The following is a 23,188-nucleotide window of genomic DNA, read 5'->3' as shown; positions in this document are numbered from 1 at the left end:
AGATAAAAACAACCAAAATAAAAGCATGTTTAAGTTTCTGTACTCTTTGTTAAGATGCAGTTTGCAGCTGATCCAAGACCGTTTTTAAAGAGTTTATTAAGCATAAGAACTGGAAGACATTTTCTCAAAGCATAAAGGTCCCTCCGTTTATCACAAACATTCAGCATCAGCTCTCTGGAGGTACAGGTAAAGTTACTAAAACAGATGTAGTTTAGTAAAACAAAAGTACAATATTTGCATCTGATGTAGTGGAGTAGAATTATGATGTTGCATAAAATGAAAATTTAAGATCTACAACCTCACCACTAGATGCCACTAAATCCTAAACACAAGACCTTTAAGCCATATAGTGACCAAAACTCCAATTATTATCTGGTTGAAGCTTTGTGATATTTGGCTATTCTCTGTTTTGAATCAAAGTACACACAATATTTTGGACGTTGGGACTGTTGGTCAGACAAAACAAGACATCTGAAGGCATCACCATGCAGGACTGCAGCTAACAGTTATTTTCACGATTGATCAGCATTTTTTTGATAATTTTATCTTTAAAATATCAAAAATTAGTAAAAAATGGACTGTCATTTAGTCAGTCCAACAATTCAAAAGCAAAATATATCCAGTTTATTATAAAATGAGAAAGAAAAGGCCTATTATTTTGTGTCAGTTAACTAATCGATTCATCAATTAACTCTTTTAATGACAGAAATTACCTTGGACCCTTTAAACTAGAAATTAAGTGGCCCATTCTGTGGCTTTATTAGGGTGTTTTTCTAAGAGTAGGCCTCTATTTATATATATGTGATTTTTTAAATTTTTTACTTTTATTTTGATTACTATGCACTGATACAGGGAGGCTAATTCTTTGTTCCTGAAAACCTACTTCTGATTCTGATTCTGATTAAATATACAATACAATCCATAAGTAATAAACGATAAATATAACAATTATTAGTTGTAGCCTCAGTAGCTCCACCAAAATATGATTTTTTTCTACATCACAAATTACTTACATCCCCATTCAGTTTGGAATTATTGATATATGTGACAGTCTCATTGTAATCTTTATGGAAAACTTCAAAAAATCTGCACTAAAAACAGTGTGGTTGTGTTAAATATTGTTCACAAGCGGTGAGAAAACAGGCAGTCTTTGTTCCTGTGAGCTCAGGCAGGTGTTTTCTCGCTGCAGTTATTTTAAATCTCTCCATCTTCATGATGCAGGACGCTGAGACTGAGATTTCCTCTCTTGGCATTCACCGCGTGCCTTAATTGTATAGCTAATAAATCAAGGTCCGCCGTGAACACGAGGAGCGGCAATCCTGCACCCGCACCGAGGAAAAGTTGGAGCTGTGAGAGCATCACGGGATCTCACACACACACACACACACACACACACACACACAGAAATGACTCGACAGGCCTGGGCGCCATCAATGCAAAAGCCTACAAGGGTATTTAAAATGTCCTCAAACATGATGTGCATTTAAAAAAAATATAATAATCACACATTTTAAACAGCTCTGTCTGCATCAAATAACACACATCTTTTTTTCATGTCCTTGTTGATAATCACCTCCAAATATTAACGCCATCATTATGTGTCCAGTGTCCCGCAGCTGCCTTCATTCCGCAGCATCTGAGTCTCCGGTTGGCTCCTCGGCGGAAACATCCCGCATTATGAGGTCCAAAGAGACGGAGGTGAAGCAGGCCAAACAATACCGAGCATCGGTGGAGGCAGGCGGACAGGCCCGGTGATGTAGTCCGGTTTAGACTCTGCAGAGAAAAAGCGGAGCTTCAGTCCGATCACACCTGCGGGTTAAAACACCGAACACACCGATTCTCCTTTTCTTTTTTTTACATTTTTTATATCAGACATTTCTCTACATCAAAAGCCTCTCCGTCCTGATTTGCGTGCCCCGGTCCTCATAGGCTGAAGCAGTAACGTCATGACGTATCCTCGCTATCAAACGCTGGATGCTGCCCCCGTTAAACCGTCTGTCACACCGGGTTCACGTGTCGGTTCGTGTCTGTGCTGCAGTCTGTCGGTCACTGTCTGCGGGCAGAGAGGGGCGCTGACCGCGGTGCTGAAGCCGGACCGGCCGGTGATCAATGGAGAGCTGCAGGGCGGCTCTTTTCCCACCAGCATCCTTCTGTCAGTTTTATCATTTTATTTATGTGCAAGAACTATTGTAATATAGTAAAGGATAAATCCTAGTGAAAAGTGAAAACAAGCTTTTATATTTTTTTAATGATATTTTTTATATTTATTTTTTGCATCACTCTATCAAAAGGAAAATAAATAAATAAATCACATTAATAATCGTTTTCAGAACCTTTGCTGTGACACCTTATAGTTCCTTAGCTCAGGATCCACTTTTAGATGTTACTTATTGATTGGAGTCCACCTGTGGTCAATTCAACTGATTGGACATGATTAGAGGAGACACACACCTGTCCATTTACAACTCACCGTGCACATCAGAGCAAAAAGCAGTGCTTCACAGCAGCACAGCGGCTTCATAATGCTTCAATTGTTAAAGGAAGCTGGACAAACTGAGCAATCAGGAGGAGGGCTGAGGTGAAAGACACATGAGAGCTGCTCGGAGTTTGCAAAAAAGCACCTAAAAGATTTAAAAACAAGATCATCCGGTCTGATAACTGCGCTGAAGAAGATCTGCAGAGAAGAACAACAGGAAATCCCTAAATTCAGGTGTGCAAATTTTGATATCATATTTAGAAAAACTGTAGTTGTAAACACTGTCAGATGTGTAATGTCAATTTGATAATTTAGTTTTTTTTATTAATAAATTTGTCTAGAATAACATAATCCACATATTGTATGTATTTCTGTTCTCTGCTTGTGTATATATCGGGTTGTACCTTGTAGCATTATGCACGTATTTTTTACATTTCTAAACTTTTACATGCTAGTTTGTATATTGTATAAGCCACTTTTTCACATTTTTACACACCATACAAATTTAGCATATTATATATATATTTTACATGTTAAATTATTTTTCATACTGGTGTATAATACACATATTTTATTTCTTTTTTTACATATTTCTTATTTTTACTTTCAATAATTCCCTGTGCTCTACATCAACGGATCACAGTTTCCCCCCGCTGGAATCAGTGAAGTTTTTCTGATTCTGATGAAAAATCCTGTGTTTGGTTTGATTTTAGCTGCAACATAATAAAATGTGAGAACAAATGCACTGAATGTTTGTTTTTCCTAATTATCTTTTTATGCCCATGAAAATTAAAGTTCACTTACAAATAATTTAATTTAATTAAATAATCAAAATACCATACACGGATTCTTAAATGAAAATGAAATCTTAACACAAAATTCAATCAAACTTTTTTTTTTTTTTTAATCTGTTGTGCAGAACTCTTGCAGAAAATCTTGAACCATGAAAGATGGACGCTGACACCCAAGAGTCTTTAAACAAGGTAATTCATTAAAATTTTATATTTTACAAAGACCAAAACATGTACATGAGTGTGAAAGTTGAAAAACACCATAACCAAACTGTACAATAGTAAAGAAACTGAAACACTGTTTGTTTTTTAAAAAGTGCTCAGTGAAATAAATATTTATAATGTAATTATAAATATATATAAAAGAGCTGTTTTGTTGTTTTTTGTTTTTTGTTTTTTTTAAAGTTCACAATGACACAAATCTCCGTGCCTCCTCTCTCATTAACGCCACTGCAATCACTCTGAGATTTTAACATTTTGGCCAAAAATAAACCAAAGACACATTTAAATATTTAAATACAATAAAAGCACCAAATCTGCAGGAGAAAATAATCCTCATCAAATGTAATATTTACTCCTCTTTGAGTTACGTTTGCCAAAGTAACGACATCACCAGCTTTCTCGAAAATATGTTTATCTTTAAAAAAAAAAAAAAAAGTATATAATAATTAGCATATAATTGGCCTTTTAATGAGAGGTTGTTGCTTTAACCTTGAAGAAAATAATTTTTTAACTTTTATTACTCTGCAGACCAGTGCTGACTCAAAATAATACTTGTGTTACCTTGAATTCATGTAGAAAACTTTTCTCACATGCCTCCACAGAAAACAGCAAACATATGATGATGTTTGATGATTGAGGACTGCATTTAACAACAGAAAACTTCATTAAAACTTCAGTTTATAAAGTCTTACATTACTTGTGCAGTGTAATCCAGATCTCATGTGTCCAGGTGAATGTTCACTGCTTCCCTGTGCATTTTCGGTAAAACATAACGTTTTAAAATTTAACTAAAATTAAAACCTTTAAAGGCAGACTCCAAATGTAGCCGGCCCCTCCGGGTTTTTGTGGGATGTTTTGGGGATTGTTGCAGCCTGAAATGTTTGATTAAAAAAATGTGATGCATGTTGAAATGTTTATGATGTTTAGGTGAACTTTTTGCAGTGAAATCTTGAGGGCCAGTGAAAGTGAGCAAATCAATACGCTGCCCGCAACTCTACCATGAAATGAGAATTGACCTGTTTTAAATAGTTAAATATGCAGCGATGGGTCACACAGAATTCGCAGGGACGGGCTGAATTTGCGGTAACACCCTTTTTTTTTTTTTTTTAGAGAAAATGCATGTGTTTGGGAAATACTGAACAAACGACTAGATAAATGAGACTTGGATTATACTACGCAAGTTGCGTAAGAGTTTGTAAACAAATTTTGATATAGACTGAATCACTGTGACATCATGCTAACATGAAAAGGCACCTACAGGGTAGAAAACTTGCTACTTTTCAGAATTGTGTATGACATGTAAACTCGAACTTGTTTATTTCTGTTGTCAGAACAACAGATATTTTGATATAGTTTGGGTTTTTTGTTGTTAAATGTGGATTATCAATAAATAGTTCTCTACACAAATTCAAGCTAACACTGCAAGACTTAACTGATTTACAAATATTCAATTTTGTAGTTGAAGTATTCCTTAAAATCAGTCATCAGCATCGCACATCTCTTTTAAAGTCTTCAGGTGTCGTCAGCAGCTTGCATTTTTTCATAGTCACTGTTCATGTAAACATTTCTGTGCAATAATTAAACTTTCTATTTTTAATATTTCTACAGCCTTAAATATTTGTACAGTGTAGTCAGTTTAGTTTAACCCACAGTGATTTAAAGTAAACACAAAAAAACTTGCACAGAAGTTAAGTTCCTTCATTTTTAAGAGAGAATGTTTGCAGTATTTTACCTTTTATGATTAGCAAAGTTGTGCTTCCTTTTGTCCTTTTTTTTTGTTAATTACTGTACTTTGTTGATAGTTTTTCTATATTGTTCACAGTTTAAGCGAAGAATAACTCAGAATTAACTCTAATTTTGATGAAATGTGACTGAATGTGGATTGAGATTTAACGTCCGGACTCACAGATCAGATCCAGACTGGAAATTGCAACAGAAATGTCTGCGTCAAATCACAATAACCGGGCTGTAATCTTCCAGGTCGACTCGACGAGCGTCTCCAAAGAAGATGAAAATCCCGAGGCCTGCGACATTTACTAAAGTGATGAGGGAGAACACGATGGCCCACGACTGCGTGACCTCAATCAGGTAACCTGACACGGACACCAACACCAGTCCTGTCCAACACACACCAAAGAACAGGACGTTTAAGATCAGTAGAAATTCAAAATGTGCTTTTTACTGCAAAAACATCTTGGATACGTACCCATGAAGGCACCGAACATATTCATAAAACCTGTTGCAGCAAAGAGAAGTTGATCAACAAAAACAGAGACTGGCAGAGTTTTATGAAACTAAAACGTAGCCTGTTGGAGACTCACCATAGAGGGCGCCAGCACATGACGGGGCGAGATCCTGCACGTTCACTCCCACGCCACTGAAACACGTCAAAGTCATTACAGAAAAATCCAAATCTACAGCACTGTTAACTCAGTTTTATCAGTTTACAACGCTGTAAAAATACAACTGACAGTAATGGATAAGTCTGATGATATTTTAATTTTTTATTATCAGTAGATCTCATTAAAAGACCAAAATCCACAAATCTTTCGATGAATTGAGGGTCCTGGTGCGGTAAGAAAATTATGTTGTTATCTTGGGAAAACACGGTTTCGTTATCACTCAATCACGAGAAAATTGTCCTATTATCTCAGGAAAATGGAAGAAAAAAATGTATAAATGTATGGCCACTTAGGGCTTCCATACAAAATATCTCCACTGTTTGTTTGTTGTTGTTTTTTTGTTTTTAACCTTCATTAACACATTAGTGGGCCAAACTGCCTCACTTTTATAGTGGCAGCCTACATCCCCTGATCTGTGCAACCATGTGATTTTGTTAGTATAGAGTGTGTTTTCTCTCTGTGCTGCACTTTGATTCAACTGTGCTGTGTGTAAAGTGGTGTATACAGTAAATGAAGATGTTGAGTTGAGGGTCGGGTAGTGGAATAATACTGAGAGACAGGTGAACACATGAGTATAAGTATAAGTTGTGCTGTCATAATGGTATTGTCTTGAAAATGGCAGACACACACTTGTACGCCCTCTACAACAGCGTCATTTGGTTCAGTTAGGTGTCAGAGGTGTACTCTGTATTTTCTAAATGCTTTAGGTTGTGGAAAGTTTTTTTAAGCCCTGGCACACCAATATTTCAGTTGGATGCAAACTTTTCCAAACAGCAGTGTATTAAAATAAAACACCAGCACCATCCTGTAAATGTTAGCTGAGCTAAATTTCCCTGACCTATTACACATAATATATATTTACATACATAATCAACTGACGTTTCAACAGTTTAAACACACAGACAGAATATTTTTTAAAATGTAACATACCTGCTGCTGAAGGTGGATAGACCGATAGCAGCAGAGACGAAAGTCACAGCAGTGGGAAACGTGACCGCTCCGGACAGAGGCACAATAAACACGCTCATTGCTCCCATCGCAAAGCACTGAGGAGGAAGAGACGGCCAGGTGAGATATTTAAAAGAACAATTCATGATCTAAAATTAAACGTAAACAAAAGAGCAACAATGGAACTTACTATAATAATAATAATAACAATGATAATGATAATGATAATGATAATGATAATGATAATAATCGTTTAATTTATTTCAGACTTTTAAAACAGAGTTTACACAGCGCTTTGACAAACAAAGCAAAGCAAAAGCAAGATACCTCTGAGGCAATGTTACAATAGAAGCCAAATGCTAATGCTAAATTAAGGCCAAGTTAAAATCACAGTAGAATTAAACAAGAGATTAGATACAACAACACATTATTAAGAAGACAGATAATAATGAGAAAATAAAGATTAAAAAATTATATTAAAAAAGACATGCAAACAAAAATAATGATAAAAGAAGGAATATAAACAGTAACGTAATAATAATAATTTTTTTCTCTCCCTCCGACAGAGGCAAACACATCACCCAAAATGTAACTGTGATTCACATCACTTGCTTGCAGCACGAAAGCATGTAATTACATGTTTGAAGCAGATACAAAAATTCCACCTTGAGCTCTTTAGCTGCCAGTCAGCCAGTCTTTCACCACATGAAAACACAGCTACGGTGCACTGAACGACTGTACAATAACAACAGTCTTTCCACACTTACTTGCATTGTTTTTCTCACCAACGCTACACTGTATCCTACAGAAAAAAAGAAAAAAAACTTTTTAAAATAAAAAGGCACAGTAACTGACCTTAAAACATAAAGTGGAATAAATAAATAAGAATAATAATACCTTGGTTGATGAAAAAGTCTGAGATATATCCTCCAGCAAGCGCTGAAGGAATTGCAACAAGCCATGGAATCACATTATACGCCCAACCCTGCAAGAACAGACAGGCTGACATTTACACAAGAGACCTGAGGCTGTGCAAAGAGTGTCGACGTGGAAAAAATCTAGTGTTCGTTGCTATATGGCAACACATGGTGGAGAAAACAAATACCGTGGCATGTGGAAATGATTCTTTGAAGTATGTCGGCAACCAGCACAATAAAGTGTAGCATGTGCTCGCCAGGCACATGTGAGTAAACACCATGGCCCTTAGAGAGAGGACGACAAACAGAGACACAGAGATGGATTCAGGGTCAAAACTCAAGTGTGTGTTAGTGAACAGTGAAGGATTAAATACCGCGAGCTTTACCAGACAGATGACTTCTTCAAGAGACTCAGCCAGCGCGCTCTTGACAAACTCCACTGTGGGTCGTAACTTGTTTTTATCTGTTTGGGGGCGACTTCTGCACCTGAATCACACATTGCACGTTTTGTTATTCATCTTCAGGGAACCATAAATCTGTTCAAAATGATTGTACATTATTGTAAAGATATTACAGTAAAAAAAAGAATTAAAAGGACAGTTCACACCAAAATCAGAAATGCAGATTTTTTCTTTTACCTGTAGTGCTTTTTATTTATCCACATTGTTTTAGTTTGAATTGCAGAGTTTTGGAGATATTGGCCACAGAGATATCGGCCTTCTCTCCAATATAATGGAACTAGGTGGCATTCGGTTTGTGGTGCTCAAAGCACCAAAAAAATAATAAATAAATAAAATAATGATCATTACCCGGTTACTCAAGATAATCCCCAGACCTTGTTGTAAGCAGTTTAATGTAGGAACTATTTTCTTTCTATGTATCTAACTACACCCTTTGCAGTTGTCTTGTCAAAGCTTGTGCTGTGAGGTAGAGCTGCAATTATTCATTAGTTGCCAGCTACTAAATAAATGTCTATGTAGTGTATTTATTTATTTGACGCTGCCTCTATGTTGTACTGGCTGGTGAGGGTTGGGAATGGATATACTGCTTACTATTTTTACATTTTTATTGTTTTTAGCCACTTATAAATGTCATGTCATGTCCGAGCTGTTTTGTGCTGCTTTGTACATACATTCATGTCATTTTTTTTTAAGAAAAACATATAAAAAGTCTTAGTATTGATTCCTTTCCTCCTCTAAGACAATAAATTAATTGTCTTTGTAATGTGGACAACGAAACACAACAAAACAACAAAAAAATGACATTTGGGGACATCATCCTGGGCTCTGGAAAACGAATTATCATTTTTTACTATTTTCTGACATTTTATAGATCAAACAACCAATCAATTAATTGACCATCTAAAAAAACGTTAGTTACAGCACAAGCTTCTCATCCATTCACTCTTCTTCTGCGCAGCATTGATGGTGTAATTTGGCAGAAGGAAAATAGTTCCTACATGAAACTGCTGCCAACAAAGTCTCTGGATTATCTAGAGTAACTGGGTCAGGATTTCTGGAAAGAGACACTGCTGTTGAGTTTTTTTAACGTCTTTTTTTGGCGCTTTGAGCCCCACAAATTGAGTGCCATCTAGTTCCACTTTACTGGAGAGAAGGCCGACAGCTCTACGGCCAATATCTCCAAAACGCTACAGCTCACAGCAAAACAAACTAGACTGATCAATAACACTACAGGGGAGAGGAAATGTATGTATTTCAGGAAAGCTCATTTTTGCCCTCTCCATAGTCTGTCCAGGTCATCGAGGACAGCAAAGAGACAGCTTATGGTCACTTTGTTATTCAGGGACACGTGACTGACCAGTGTTGTCACCTTTTAATAAACACAGCCAGACAATGAGCGCCCAGAGTCCAGTAAGGAAACCAGTACAGTAGAACATGCTCTCCCAGCCATACTGGTGCAGCATCAGGGAGCCCATCCCACCAGCTAACAACGTCCTGAAAAAACAACAAAACAAGGTGTCACCAGAGATAAACAGCGTGTGGACTGATGTGTGTGTCGCTTTGTTTACAACATACCCAAGTTGGCTACCACTGCTCATGGTGCTCATTAAAAAGCCCCTCTCTCCCTCCGCTACACGCTGTGAGCAAAGGCTGGCCAAAGACGGAAAAAAAACACCTATAAGACATCATAGGACAAACTCAGCCTCTGCATAAATGTTCACTGTAGAGTGTATTTCCTGCAGCACCGTGAACTCTTATTTAAAGGAATAATTCAACATTTTGGGAAGCATACTTACTCACTTTGGCTAACGTTAAAAAGGAAAATGGAAAAATTAAAAGTGAAAAAATGTGGGAAAATGTATGCCACTATCATGTCTGTACAGCACGTATGTTAAATTTGTGTAAATTTTAACTTAAAAGTTAGTCATGTAATGCTATTGGGCCCAAAAATACTTTTTTTTTTTTTTGACGTGCATTGTGAAAGAGATGTCAGTAAATCAATGGTTACACTTTTTGAACGACACAACCCTCGCAAAATGACAAACAACAAGAATATGATCCATTTGGTCCGAGAGCAAGTTGAGAAACTAGAACAGCCACATAATCTAATCATTTTATGCCTGTCTAAATTAGCGGACTGCTAAACTGGAAGTTAATTTCTCAGCTGGCGAGTCTCCAGTGTGCCTGCTCAACTGGTCTTACAATACAAAATACCTGGGTAATTTTATATCCAAGAAGTCAATGTTTTGGCTTCATGCGCCGCTCAGCAACTTTCATTAGAAGGCACGGGCCCTCCGAAAACTATCAGGTTCTCTTGACGCATCCATGCCAGCAGCCCCTAGTAACGGCACTGGGGTTTTAACCAATTTTACGTGTAGAAGAGCCACACAGTCATATATCATTTTATCAAGTTCAAGTTAGCAGAGAGCTAAACTGGAAGTTAGCCGCTCAGTCTCCAACACTACATCCAGTTCTCTTTATACATCCATGCAAGCACCTCTGCAAGGATGTATTAAGAGACCTGGATACAACCTTTAATGGTTGTAATGGCCGTTCATGGTGATGGTAAAGCAGACAGAAAAAATGCATTACAAATGATTTACTGTTATAATGCCTGTAATGTGTTAGTATACCAATATATATCAATTTGTGACCATGCAATCTGTAGTATTACTAGTGCTAGTAGTATTCCCACACATAATTAGCATTACAGTAAGTCTCAGAAATAATGAAAAAATCATACTGATATAATTTTTTTCCACCAAATATATAATGGAATAACATTAAATATTAACAATACTGAATAGTCATTGTTTTCTCATTTCATAAAAAATCAAATTTATTATCTTAACATCAATACTTTTACCATAACAGGCCAATCCAACCAAAAAATCAAAACATGGTTTTAAACAATAAAAAATCATAATTTGGAAATTTTCTCACCATATGATCAGAAGTTCATTTATATCTCAGCAAATAGTCAATTTCAATTTAATTTGCGTAGCTTCACGACCTTTACCATAAAATGCCAAATCAACTGTTTGGTAGAGCTTTTTTTTCTTTCTTTCTTTTTTTTTTTTACTTAAAGATTATTTAAAGACGCAGTGACATCTAGTGGATTTTTTCAGCATAACATACCTAAACTGAGTAGTGCAGATAGCTTAATCGTGTTGAGTTGAATTTAACACATTTTTTTATTGAGATATTGTGACTTATAATGTGCTCAAACAAACAGGTGAGCAGGATTTTAGCAAACCAACTACTGGCTGTCGTTTCATTTTTATCTTATAGACATGAAAGTGGCATCGATCTTCTTATCTAACTCCCGGAATTAAAGATAACACCTATTTCCCAAAATGCTGAACTTCTCCTTTAGGTGCTTTGCTATTTCAGCACTGTAACTGGTAAAGTACTCACCCTGCATTAGTCCCATGAGGAACCTGGCCATAGTCATGAGAACGAGGGTGTGTGAGCTTAAGTGGGCCAAAAGAGGAGTACCGGCTGTGATCAGAGCCCACGAGACCACAGACATGAACAGGACGCGCTCTCCTCCCACTCTGATAAAACCACAGTCAATTATTAACTTGCTATTTGAAATCATGTCACGGCGTTTACCAGATGATTTGCTTACTTATCACTGGCATAGCCTCCCAGGATCTGTGTGCAACAGTAACCCCAGAAGAATCCTCCCAGAACCAGACCAGAGTCGATCTTACTCCAGTGGAAAGTGGTGGCCATTGACACCGCACAGATCGGCATGGCCATCCTGGTGCAGTAGAGGAGGCAGGATCCCATAAACAGCATCGTTATCCATTTTCGAGCAAGCTGTCTAAACACGTGAAGAGAAAAGGACAAGACAAAAACATAATTAGTCTTGGGAGGATGTTCCTTAACAGCAGTACTTTGAGCCAAATAATAAAGAAAGCAACATGCTCACATTTAGTGATGCATATTAGAGTCTTTGACGACATTAGATATGCTGATATAACGGCTCATTTGGCCAATATCAATATCGATGTGACCACTTTTTTCCCCCACTTAATCTTAGTGAACATCAAGTCGCTTCTGTACTGAAATTAAGGGTATAGTCCACTGAAAAATGAAAATTCAGTCATAGTATACCCACCCTCATGCAGATGGAAAGTCAGGTGAAGTTTTACAGTAAACAAAACACTGCCAGTGTCAAGGGCAAAAGGCATTGCACTAATCTCCCAAACAACTGAAACAGATGGTGGCCAGGATTCAGTGTTAAAAATATACATAATAAAACCACAAAATGTCTCCATACTGCTTATCCAGCGAACTGTGTGTCTGCTGAAAGCATGTGTATTTTTCTGCAGACTCTGCAGACTCTCTGCCTGTATTTGCTTATTTTCTGTGTGCAGGGTGTTTATGGACAACACTGAGGTGTGGTCAGGGTTTTATAATAAGTTTGTGATCAGGTGCCAGACTGTAATCAGCGAGACACAGTTCCGAAAAGATACAGCAAGGTAAAACATTGAACAAGCTTGAATCTGGGGTCGACTTTTATGGTCACTTTTACTGGCCAGCATGTTTACATACAGTAACTGATAATTCTGCATAGTGAACCATAAAGGCTGATTTATGGTTGGGAAATTCAACACTTTTGAAGAGTGTCATTCGAAAGAAGCAGCAGTGCAACAATTGATGCTTCATCAAAATGTTGTTTCTCATGAATTTAGTGAGGGGTAATATTCACTAAATACAATCACATAAATATCATGCTGTAGTCTGTATATGTTTTTAACTAATTTATCGTATATTTATTGATTGATCAGTGCCCAATATGTCTGTGGGCGGCAGATTCCCCTCATTCGCTTCAGTGGGCTGGGAAATAAAGTCAATGTATCAGTAAACACTGTTGATTTTTTTCCCATGGAGCTGACATGACGAGTATTTTTGTTCAGTGAGTATCAGCTGTCAGTCGGTGTGGTGACGACAGTTTGGCCGGTTGCTGTCAGACAGCTTTTATTTTTCAAAGATTATTTTTGGGGCTTTTTGTCCTTATGTGATAGGATAGGAGTTTCAGAGTGAACATGGAAGAGAGAGGGGATGATATTCAGCAAAGGGCCACAGGTTGGAATTGAACCTGCGGCTGCTGCAGTAAGGACATAGTCTTTTAAACTGGTGAGCTGCTGGGGGGGCCCAGAGAGGACATATGTTCTACAGTAAAAACTGCTATGCAGCACTTTACCTTCATGTTGCACACTGGAGGGATTTTATATTGCAGACATCATATTTTTTTCAATTTTGGTAATATCTTTGCAATGGTGATAGTAGTTTTCGATCCACACTGACTCCAACCTGTATTCAGTGTTTCTGTCTGCAGAAGCAGCCGTCTGTCAGCAGCAGCTCCTGGTGACCTGAGAGGTATGCAGCTGGTTAGACTGCATTCCCCAGGGTGACAAACCTTTACTAGTAAAAAAAAATATATTTTTCATGTAAGCTACACAGGTGGAATCAACTGTGCTTGTACTGATTTATTGATTTTATTTCCCAGAGTAGCCAGTTTGGGAAATATGCTACTCAGACTGGGTGCTGATCAATTAATGTATAAATTACTGTTGAAGCCTAGATTACCATCACTTTTCTTTTGCTGCATTCAGATGCATTTCACAAGTATCAGAACCGCTGAACACTGTGCAAGTTGATTATATGCCTTTCAAAACCATGGAAAAAAGGCAATGAGCAACTTGGCAAGAAACGTCCTGCAATTTTTTATTAAAGCTAGGAAAAAATGTTGCAAGAACTTTATCATTATTATAATTATATATTTTAAATCATTTCTACATTGTATTGTATTGTATTTCTACAATTACTACATTTGTTATACAGTTTTTCTCTTACATTCCCTTTTTTTATTATCTTATATTCTGGTAATTTTCTTGTACTTTTTGCTAATTTCTCACTCATTTTTTGGGTCGTTTCTTTTGAAGTTCCTCACTGCCCTCTTCCCATGTTTTTAAAAAAAAAATCAAGCCACTTTGCCCAGGTTTCAAAGGGTTAAACACACATACAGCGAGAAAATTACATAATTTTAAACAGCTGTCTGTGCAGATTACGATTCACTAAAAGCAACAGAAGTAGACTAGCAGTGAAAAAAAACTCAGGGGGTCTCTGGTTACTATGGAGATTACCAATTTGCATATTTGCTGAGCTAATACTTATGTCCAAAGTGTAAAACGCCCTACCATAAATCAGCCTTTCAGGGCTCACCAAATTTATCACAATTCATCCTCTGGGGACCATGAGTGTCTATAAATGTCAGCGTTTAGACATTTCAGTAAAAACCCAAAATGTCACCCTGTTGGTAGCGCTACAGGAAAAGTCAGAGAATCCCCAAAGTCAGTAGGATTCATCCTCTTCGGGCTATGAATGCGTGTGGAAATTTCCATGGCAATCCATACAGTAGTTGTTGTTATATTTCAGTTTGGACCAAAGTTGTTGACAGACAGACCGACTGAGGCATGCAATGAGTCCGGCCATACAACAAATCCAGTTCCAGAGAGGACAAAGTTGCCTCTGATGCTGGTAAATGCAAATACGCTATCAGCATATCTGTTTCAGTCTGCGAGTTCTTTAAATCTTGTATCATGTAGGCTGATGATATATGTTACATTAAATGATGCACATTTTGTAAAATCCCAGTTGAAGAAGCCTGAGGTATCTTTAGTGTGATCTAACTCTTGTGCGGTCTCACCTGGGCCACAGGTTTCGTTCTTCCTCCTCTTTGTTGGAGTCATTGGCGATGTAAACTTTATGATCCAGCAGAGAACCATTGGAGCCAGTCCTGTCGTCTGATGTGCGCTCGTCAGCCATTCAGACAACAGTGGTGTCCTCCCTGGTATCAGTGCCCCTCTCCCTCTGAGAGGCGGGCCCTCGCTTTACATCATATCCTCAGGCAAACGAGCCAAACAAGTCAAACTTGTTGGAACAAAACCCGAAAGGGGAACCTGTTTGTGATTTACAGGAATGACAAGAGAGGCTTTGCAGTGGTTTGAGTTTAAAATGAGCTGCCAAGTTCAGAAGAGGTTGTGGTTTCAAGCTGTTAGTTTTGACAACCATTATAATTTTTTTTTTAAATACCATTGACTCTACTCTATAACAGTGGTGGAAAGTATTCTGATTTTTCTTTTTTTTAAAGGAAATTAAAAGTAGCAACATGACAGTGTAAAAGTACCGTTTCAAGTGAAAGTCCTGTATTAAAGCTAAAAATATAAATTAATATAAATTAATATACACTTTTTGAATACAGTAATGGAGTATCTTTACACTGTAGTGTTGCTACTTTTCCTTTTGTAGAAAAATGAAAATTATTTTTCCACCACTGTAACACAGTAGTTTTTGGTACTACAATATTAGCCTATATAAGCATAAAAATATACTCAACAGTACCACAGTAAAAGAACACTATACACAGAATAACATATATATGTTATATTAATGGATTATTATTATTATTATTATTATTAATGATGCATTAATGTGTAAGCATCACTTTTTAAGCTGGTAAAGCTAATTTCAACTACTTCCTAGCTATGCCCCTAATGTCATAAAATCCTAGAAACTTCCTAAAATCCTACAAATGCCCTAAGATCCTAGAAATGTCCTACAATCCGAAAACATATGGGGCTGCTGCAACTGGCCCCTGGCCTCCTGTCATTTTGCATCCCTGGTGTATATATACTAAGTCTCAGTAGGTTTTCCTCTATAATTTGCAGTCATGCAAACTCAGAGCTCAGTAAATGGAAAAACACAGCCCTTGTATGGTTCACAAAAGTTTTGTTTATTTTAATAATTGCAAATTTGATCTTAAAAATGTTGAATAATAAAAGGGATGTGAGCTCTCTGGGTCTCAGTATTTGTCAAAGCCAATATCTATAAAGACAATACAACCTTAAAAGAAATTAAGGATGAACAACTAGCAGCAAGTTTGTTTTTTATATATAAAAGTAAACAAATCAAAAAAACAACAAAGTAAACAAGCACAGGAGCCTTTTCCCCATTGAGGAAAAAAAAAAAAGATACACTTACATGCAGTTAAAGTGAAAATACTAACGGCTTTTAAAAGTGGCAAAATGGACAGCAAGTTCTGTGACCGTTTCTCAAAACGCCTTTTCAGATTCAACGATGCTTTTGACCATTAATTATTAAAACAAAGCCAATGAACAAAAGAATCAGGTCCAGTCTGAATATATTTCAAATGTGAGTTTGCAAACTACAGTCTCGCCGTAGTTGGCGCTGTCATTCTTTAGCTTTTCTTGATCGGAGCTACCCTTTCTCTCGAGCAGCGTAAAATCCTCCCTCCATCAATGGGATTGGCAGAACATTATCCTAATCTCAACCCCCTCGTAACGTAAAACCAAACATCACCATTTGGAGCACGTTGGGATCTGTGCGTACTGTCGGCTCAGAAAAGGCCGAAGGGAGCTTAAAAGCCTTCTCTGATTTCGACCCGACAGTCAGGACGTATTCACCCTCACAAACACACACGTGAAATGATACATTTTGCAAGGCAGTTCATCCCATAGACATACTGTAGAGGTACGTCAAATCATTAAATATTATATTAATTTAAACTATATTACATTAATAAAGTGTATCTTTCCATTTAATTGAAAAATACTCACATTTTATGTTAGAAATTTAAATTTTAAACTTGATTTGAAACAATCTAGACTCCTGCAGTGCGTCATCAATGGTGTGTCTGCTGTTTCAAAGTTTAAACCTTTACACTTTGTCTCCCCTCCGTCCTGCGGCGCCTAGATTTTGGCTTCACAAACGCCACAGTATTAACATTGTTAATTTACACCGTCATATCTCTCCCTCTCTCTCTTGCAAAATAAAGTCTCTGTGGGGGAAATGGTCACAATAAATAATACTACTGACTTTAGAAAGACAAAATATAAAACAGCAATTTGAATCTCCAGGATCTGTCTAAAAATCCAGGATCGGTATTTAAACGGATCATTTTCTGTCAATTTGCAAATACAGCAATTTACAGTTTGCACGATGAGTTAAGTTTAATCTCATGAATGAAACATGAAAAAAAAAAACAATGTAGCATTTGTTTATACATATATGTTACCTGGTTGTCACACAGTCACTGACTGATCATAAATTAAGGGGACGTGGAAGGTGGCTCTTCTTGTCTGTTATGTTCACTTTGGGTCCTCGATGGTGCCCGTGCTAAGGTCAGTCATTTTGGGGTATTTCACCTTCTTCTGGTCGAGCTCGTTCTGTGCCCACAGCAGTAACTTCAGGAGCTTAGCCAGTTTGGGCGTCGACTCCCTGTTTTCATAGTCCAGCACAGCTTGGTTCACCTCGCTCCACACCTGCGCATCAAAAGACGTTTTACAGGCAAATTAAAATAAAGCGGTTATCACCTGCAGTGGGCGCACGCTCACATGCCGTCTGACAACAACCAGCAGCCTGGTTTCACTGCAGGTATTTTCACACTTCACCTGTTTGATTTGTGCGTATGCACATTTGATTCACATTGTTGAAGCCTCTGGGAACCCATATCACCAAAAACTGGCTTAATATGTAATTTAGGGTCTTACATGCATAATATAAAGTAGGGGTCAACAGATTATCTGCCTGGTCCATTATTGGGGCCAATATTTGGCATTCTGACGATTATCTGTATCGGTTTTTTATGTTAATAATTGACGATAAATTAATTAATTAAAAAGTGCGAAGAGAGTGTCAGCACAGGAGGAACTTTTACTTTGTAAAAATTTTTGAAATTAAATTAAATTTTCACTTTATAAAAAAAGTTGCTTGGAACTTTCTGTAGCTGAATGTTTCAGTTTTAAATAATAATTTAAGGGTTTCTAAACAAAGCTTTGTGTTGGAGTTTTATATTCCAAATTTTAAATATTGACAGTAAAATTTTTCACACAGATTTTTGTAGACTCTAAACTTTGATATAATGTGTATTTTTACTATTTCAAGCCACATTTCCAGACGCTTTAAGTTTGGCCTAAAAACTGTTAATACATATGAATGAATGAATCCGTAATGTTGCTGAATAAGCCATTTCTTCTCTGGTTTCGGTCATTAAATAACACGCGGTCAGTCTGCAGCCTGCGGGGCCTGACACACCAAGCAGACGGTTGGCTGTCGCTCAGTGTTGGATTGTTGGTGAGCGACTGTGGCTCCAGTTTTTGCAGCGTGTCCTGTTGGCACTAGTCGGCCTTTGTTGGCTGTTTATTGACCGATTCAGCACGTTGAATCGACGTCTAAGCCTGTTGGTGAGTGAAATGACTCTGACTGACTGCTCAGCTCAGTGCACGACAACAGAAACGGAAGTGAGGAAAGCAAACAAAAGACTGAAGTCGAGGGCCTGAGATCAACAGAAACGTTTTCTATTAGGTGAGATTATTTTTTTAACCACTTTGCTCTTTAGCAGAAACGGTTTGTCATGTCTTTTTTGGCCAGCGCAGGGTAAATATAATTAGTTCTTCCAACATCCGGTTGTGTAATTGCTCTAACTGGCTAAGTAGCATCTTGAATTCGTCCTGTTGGTTTTGTGGTTTCTCTTTTCACATGACAATATCATAATACTGCTGCATGCTGGTACAAAGAGTTATTTCCTTTGAAGGAGGCGCAGAACATACGTGCTAGGTGGCTGTCGGCTGTATTTTTTGGGCCATGGCATACTCAATGTGAAGGACAACAGTCACCCTTTGTCACCACTACTTCTTTGTCAGTTTTGTGTGTCTGAGCCTTTATACTACAAATAATGCTTATGTTTTTTATTCTTGGCTTGGACCAAACAAACTAAAGGCATGAAAGCTCCCTGAACTGATGCTCAAACTTAGATAATGAGGTGAAACAGTGAAACACAACAATTCAGTCTTATGTTTATTATTACTGAAAACTAGGCGTTGACAGATTATCGGCCTGGCTGATTATCTGTATCTGTGTTTTATTTTAATGATCGTTGATAAAATTAACTGATGAAAAAGTTGGCGTATTACACTAAACAAAAACCAGGGACGGCAGTCTGCAATATTTACTAAATAATACAGAAAGTGTCGGCAAGGGAGGAACTTTTGCTTTTTGTTATTCATTCATTTTTTAATTTAAAATTTCACTGACTTTATTTTAAAAAAAGTTGCTGGGAACTTAAAGTTTACCATGTTAAAAGTTTCACTTTTTATTCAACATTTACTGAAGGCATTTAAACAAGTTATATTCCAAATTCTAAATATCAACAGAAATATTTCCATAGTTACTGTAAATGAATATTGGTTCCAATAATCGCCTATCGGTCACATTAAGTACTACTAATCAGTATCAATGTCGCCCCTGAAAAACAAATATCTGTCGACCCCCACTAACAAAAACAGCCCACCTTTTGCCGCTGCATCATGTTGAGCAGATCTCCAAAGGGCGACTCTTCCGGGTTGTCGAAGGCCAGCAGGGCTAATGTCCTCTCCATCTCTGTCAGACACTCGCGGCTCTCCTCCCCCTGCTCAGCCAACTGCGTCTGGGCAAACTCCAGCGCTGACTCAGTCTCCCTTAGCCTGATTAACTCAATCAAATGTTGCTGCTGCAGGAGGGGAAACGAAATACAAGCAGTAAACGCTGAAGTTCAAGCCTTTTCTAGTATCACAACGTTTTCATATTGAACCAAGAATAACGACAAAGAACATAATCTCATCGTGTTCGGTGGAGATTTGGGTTGATGCCTGCAGGGAGCTGAGGGGGTTAAATGTTTATTCCCATTTATTTTAACAGTTTTTACTACACTTAAATACTGTTGCTGTGCCTTTATCTCACTGCTGTTAAAGTCTGTTCTCGTTCACAGAAGACACACATTAACCCTTTTAACCCTGAAGCGACATCTGTTTTCTTGCGTTCAGATGTCTTTCACAAGCATTTTAACCTCTGAAAAGTAAGCGAATTGGTTTGATTTCTTTCAAAAACATGGGACAAAATGCTATCAGTAATATGGTATGAAAGGTCCTGCAATTTCTAAAGAAAAACAAAACAAAACGACAAAAAAAAAAAAGAATTTGCTTTAAAAAGAGAATCATTACAAAATTATCAAATAACTGGGGAAACAGATCAAGAAATCTATATTCATAATTATACATTTATAATCAGGCTACAGGAAAAAATATTATAATATACTGATTTATTTTAGAATTTTAGTTATTTTATTTATTCTTTTCCTTTTTTTTTTTTTTTTTACTAATTTCAGGTAATTTCTCGCAAAATGTTCATTGCCTTCTTTCCATCATTTTAAATAAATCAAGCTAATTGCTCAGGTTTCAGAGGGTTAAAATCAAAACTGATTACAAATCATTATGAAAATGTACCTGCAGATGAAAATACAAGTATCGGTTGGTGTCCAGCAGCTCTGGGTGTAGGCTGTTGATGAGTGCAATAGCTTCCTGTATCTGTCCCTTCAGGATCATCTCTCTAATCTTTATCCTTTCATCCAAAGAGTCCAGGTCCACACTTGGCTCGATCCCGGACTCCATCCGAAACTTCTCCGCAGCTTCTTTGAACCCCTCTTGAAACATGTGAAACAGATACAGGCAGAGGCAAAGACGTTAAGGACAGTTATGACTTACATATTTTGACTTGCACATGTTGTACATTTAGGGACTGTACTTTATTTATCAGTGTAGGGGGTGGCTGGGATGTGAATCAGTTGTTTTATATATATCATGACCTTCACTGGAGCTCCAAATATTTTTCCTTGAGATTTCTTGAGTAACTGGAGAATATGCACGACCCTCCCTTCACCATAAATAAATATATTTCAGTTTCTAGCTATGAGAAATAGTGTGATTTTGGAAAAAAAACATGCTTTTAAAAACCCACTTGCAGGTTTTAAAGGACTGAGGGTATTTAAAATAAATAAAAAATATGATAATTTCAAGTTGAATGTCCTTCCCCCATAGTAATTGATGAAATATCACTATTTTAAACTCAGATTTTCTTTTCTGACTGAAGCATTTGTTGCACATGATGTGTCTAAACTGTCGAAAATTTGAAAATCCAACGATAGTTTCCGTTTTTACTAAGGATGTCAACTCATGTTCAGCTTAAGCTGCTACTCCACTTTAAGTGGAACTGAAATTTTTATTGTTCATTTTTAGAGAACTAGTTTTATTATAATGCTGTAATAAGCCAAACTGTGACCAACTTTTATTTGCTGTGGCTGTGAATGTTGAAGTCTAGCTATAACACTACTCTGAGTTGGAACTGTGATTGTATTTCTCATTCATAGTGTTCTTTACTTTTATTACGATGCTACATTATGTGGATTTAAGAGCAATTTTTGAAGACGCATTTTAGTTTGTTTACTTTGCTATATTGTTGAAAATGCTGCACTACGTGGAAATGTAGAAAGAACCATATAGAAATATTTCTAGTTTGTTTACTTTTTATTTTAGTAAAAAACAAGATAAGAAAACCCTTTGCAACTGTTTGGATGCAAACATTTTTGTCATATTGCACTGCAGAGAAAACTGTTGAGCATAGACACTGAATTGATTTTAATAACTATTACGTGTGTGTCGTGCATGTGTATTATAAAAGTGAATAAAAATATCAGATGAGGAATACTCTAGAGATACTCTAGAGATGCAGATACTCTAGAAAATGACTCCCATTGCGATCACGGGCAAAAAACCTTGATCAGGACATACCTAATCTGGCTATGATAATTGCTGTAGACAATATTTATATATGGCTGGGGTGCCTGGTGTTTTAGTTGTCAGAGCGGCACCCCAATGTACAGAGGCTGTGGCAATAAAAGCCTAAAAAAATTATATTTATATATTTTAAAACTAATGGCATCATAAATGCAAAATATAGCAAGTTAAATGTCCATCCCCTAAGCAAAAAAAAAAAAAAAAAATTTAAATCCCGCTTTGCTGTTTATTTGAAGTGCCTCCCCGATTTAGCACCACCCCCTCCCCTCGCATAAATACGAACAGTCCCTAAACTCACAGTAACTGTGGTCGAGCGACATGCCTCACCTGTCACCAGGTAATTCATAATGAGCCGGTTCATATCCGCCCTCTGTATGTGCACATTGTTTAATTTGTCCATCCACTCTTCTTTTGTGATGTCTTCTGGCTTTTCAGCATAACTCATCATTGGGATCCTGGAAAGACATAAATCCATCACAGCGAAACGTGAACAAGGCTGACACAGCTTGGTCACAATTTGTACCTGCACGAACAGCAACGTTATAACCGCGCGCACACAGATATTAGAAAAAATAAATGCAAACATATGCCACTGCAAAAAAAAGTCGAAATAATAACAAAAATAACAGAGACGATATTTCTGCGCTTAAAAACGGTTGGGTAATTTCTAACGTCACTAAAAAAATAATTAGGAGATTCTCCGAGGCTTCCAAAACAAACCCATTTCCTCCTGGGCAACAGCGCTGGCTAGTTAGCAGACTGTGTGCGTTTACACAACTCACCGTGCAAAACACGAGCTCCGGCGGTTATCCTTTTCTACGGCAGTGAGAAGACGGTAATGAGAAAATAAATTAGCGGTGCGCTCTCGGTGGTTTTCGGGAGGAATTAAAGTGTAAACAGCGGGTACACAGTCAAGCTTTTCGCGGCTAGCTAACTAACCGAGCTAATGTGATAATCTCGCGATAGGAGCGTCGGCTCTGCGAGCTCTGCGATTGGTGAGGACAGTGACGTCACGGTTGCCGAGGAACAGTGCAGCCGGTGCAGCGGATGGTCAAACATGATCTGATGTGGAAATGTGGGGTTTTTTTTTGTCGCCTATATCTACATTACAAAGCATATTTATTCACCTCTAAACAAGTAGAAAAAGAAGAAAAAAAGATATAATTAAAGAGTAATAAATGCAAAGGCTTGAGGGTTGACTCTTGGTGCTGCTAAAAAAATATAATGGTATAATGAGGGTCAATACGGGGGAATTAGCCTATATGCCACAG

At 37.4% G+C, this 23,188-nt stretch overlaps 2 protein-coding genes and 1 long non-coding RNA gene across 4 annotated transcripts; 1 reads left to right on the top strand and 2 right to left on the bottom strand.

Moving 5' to 3' along the window:
* Positions 1-1,384: 1,384 nt before the first annotated feature.
* Positions 1,385-21,826, top strand: LOC121947229 (uncharacterized). Its single transcript, XR_006106068.2, has 4 exons — positions 1,385-2,710; positions 3,396-3,459; positions 5,470-5,577; positions 20,699-21,826. It is a non-coding gene; the product is annotated as an uncharacterized LOC121947229 (long non-coding RNA).
* Positions 3,356-15,087, bottom strand: LOC121947227 (voltage-gated purine nucleotide uniporter SLC17A9-like). The gene is made up of 13 exons (XM_042492184.2): positions 14,939-15,087; positions 11,849-12,046; positions 11,635-11,774; positions 9,793-9,892; positions 9,587-9,711; positions 8,143-8,242; positions 7,945-8,041; positions 7,737-7,824; positions 7,607-7,641; positions 6,822-6,937; positions 5,811-5,866; positions 5,696-5,725; positions 3,356-5,606 (listed from the first exon to the last, which is right to left on the bottom strand). Exons 1-13 carry the CDS (start codon positions 15,055-15,057, stop codon positions 5,437-5,439), a joined length of 1,374 nt encoding a protein of 457 aa, XP_042348118.2. The 5' UTR covers positions 15,058-15,087; the 3' UTR covers positions 3,356-5,436.
* On the bottom strand, positions 16,001-22,886 carry LOC121947228 (glucose-induced degradation protein 8-B homolog). Of its 2 annotated transcripts, XM_042492185.2 has the most exons (5): positions 22,700-22,886; positions 22,245-22,372; positions 20,571-20,767; positions 19,601-19,798; positions 16,001-17,573 (listed from the first exon to the last, which is right to left on the bottom strand). In XM_042492185.2, exons 2-5 carry the CDS (start codon positions 22,363-22,365, stop codon positions 17,400-17,402), a joined length of 690 nt encoding a protein of 229 aa, XP_042348119.1. In that variant the 5' UTR covers positions 22,366-22,372; positions 22,700-22,886; the 3' UTR covers positions 16,001-17,399. The 2 variants fall into 2 exon arrangements, with proteins under 2 accessions (XP_042348119.1, XP_087938006.1); XM_088081880.1 differs by lacking the exon at positions 22,700-22,886 and having other exon boundaries at positions 22,245-22,407.
* Between the last annotated feature and the right edge of the window lie 302 nt (positions 22,887-23,188).

This window comes from Plectropomus leopardus, chromosome 9 (genome assembly GCF_026936395.1).
Source record: "Plectropomus leopardus strain MGB_pleo_1.0 chromosome 9, ASM2693639v1, whole genome shotgun sequence".
NCBI lineage: Eukaryota > Metazoa > Chordata > Actinopteri > Perciformes > Serranidae > Plectropomus > Plectropomus leopardus.
The sequence above is the reverse complement of the archived record's forward strand: the minus strand, read 5'-3'. Positions and strand labels throughout refer to the sequence as shown.

Coding starts and splice junctions, on each gene's coding strand:
- LOC121947227 (XM_042492184.2), bottom strand. CDS start 15,057: ATGGCTGACGAGCGCACATCAGACGACAGGACTGGCTCCAATGGTTCT. Junction 5,726..5,810: donor ATGTGCTGGCGCCCTCTATG/GTGAGTCTCCAA, acceptor TTGCTGCAACAG/GTTTTATGAATATGTTCGGT. Junction 5,607..5,695: donor TATGTTCGGTGCCTTCATGG/GTACGTATCCAA, acceptor TGTGTTGGACAG/GACTGGTGTTGGTGTCCGTG.
- LOC121947228 (XM_088081880.1), bottom strand. CDS start 22,392: ATGGATTTATGTCTTTCCAGGATCCCAATGATGAGTTATGCTGAAAAG. Junction 19,799..20,570: donor ACTTGTATTTTCATCTGCAG/GTACATTTTCAT, acceptor CCCCTCCTGCAG/CAGCAACATTTGATTGAGTT. Junction 17,574..19,600: donor ACATGATGCAGCGGCAAAAG/GTGGGCTGTTTT, acceptor TTTGATGCGCAG/GTGTGGAGCGAGGTGAACCA.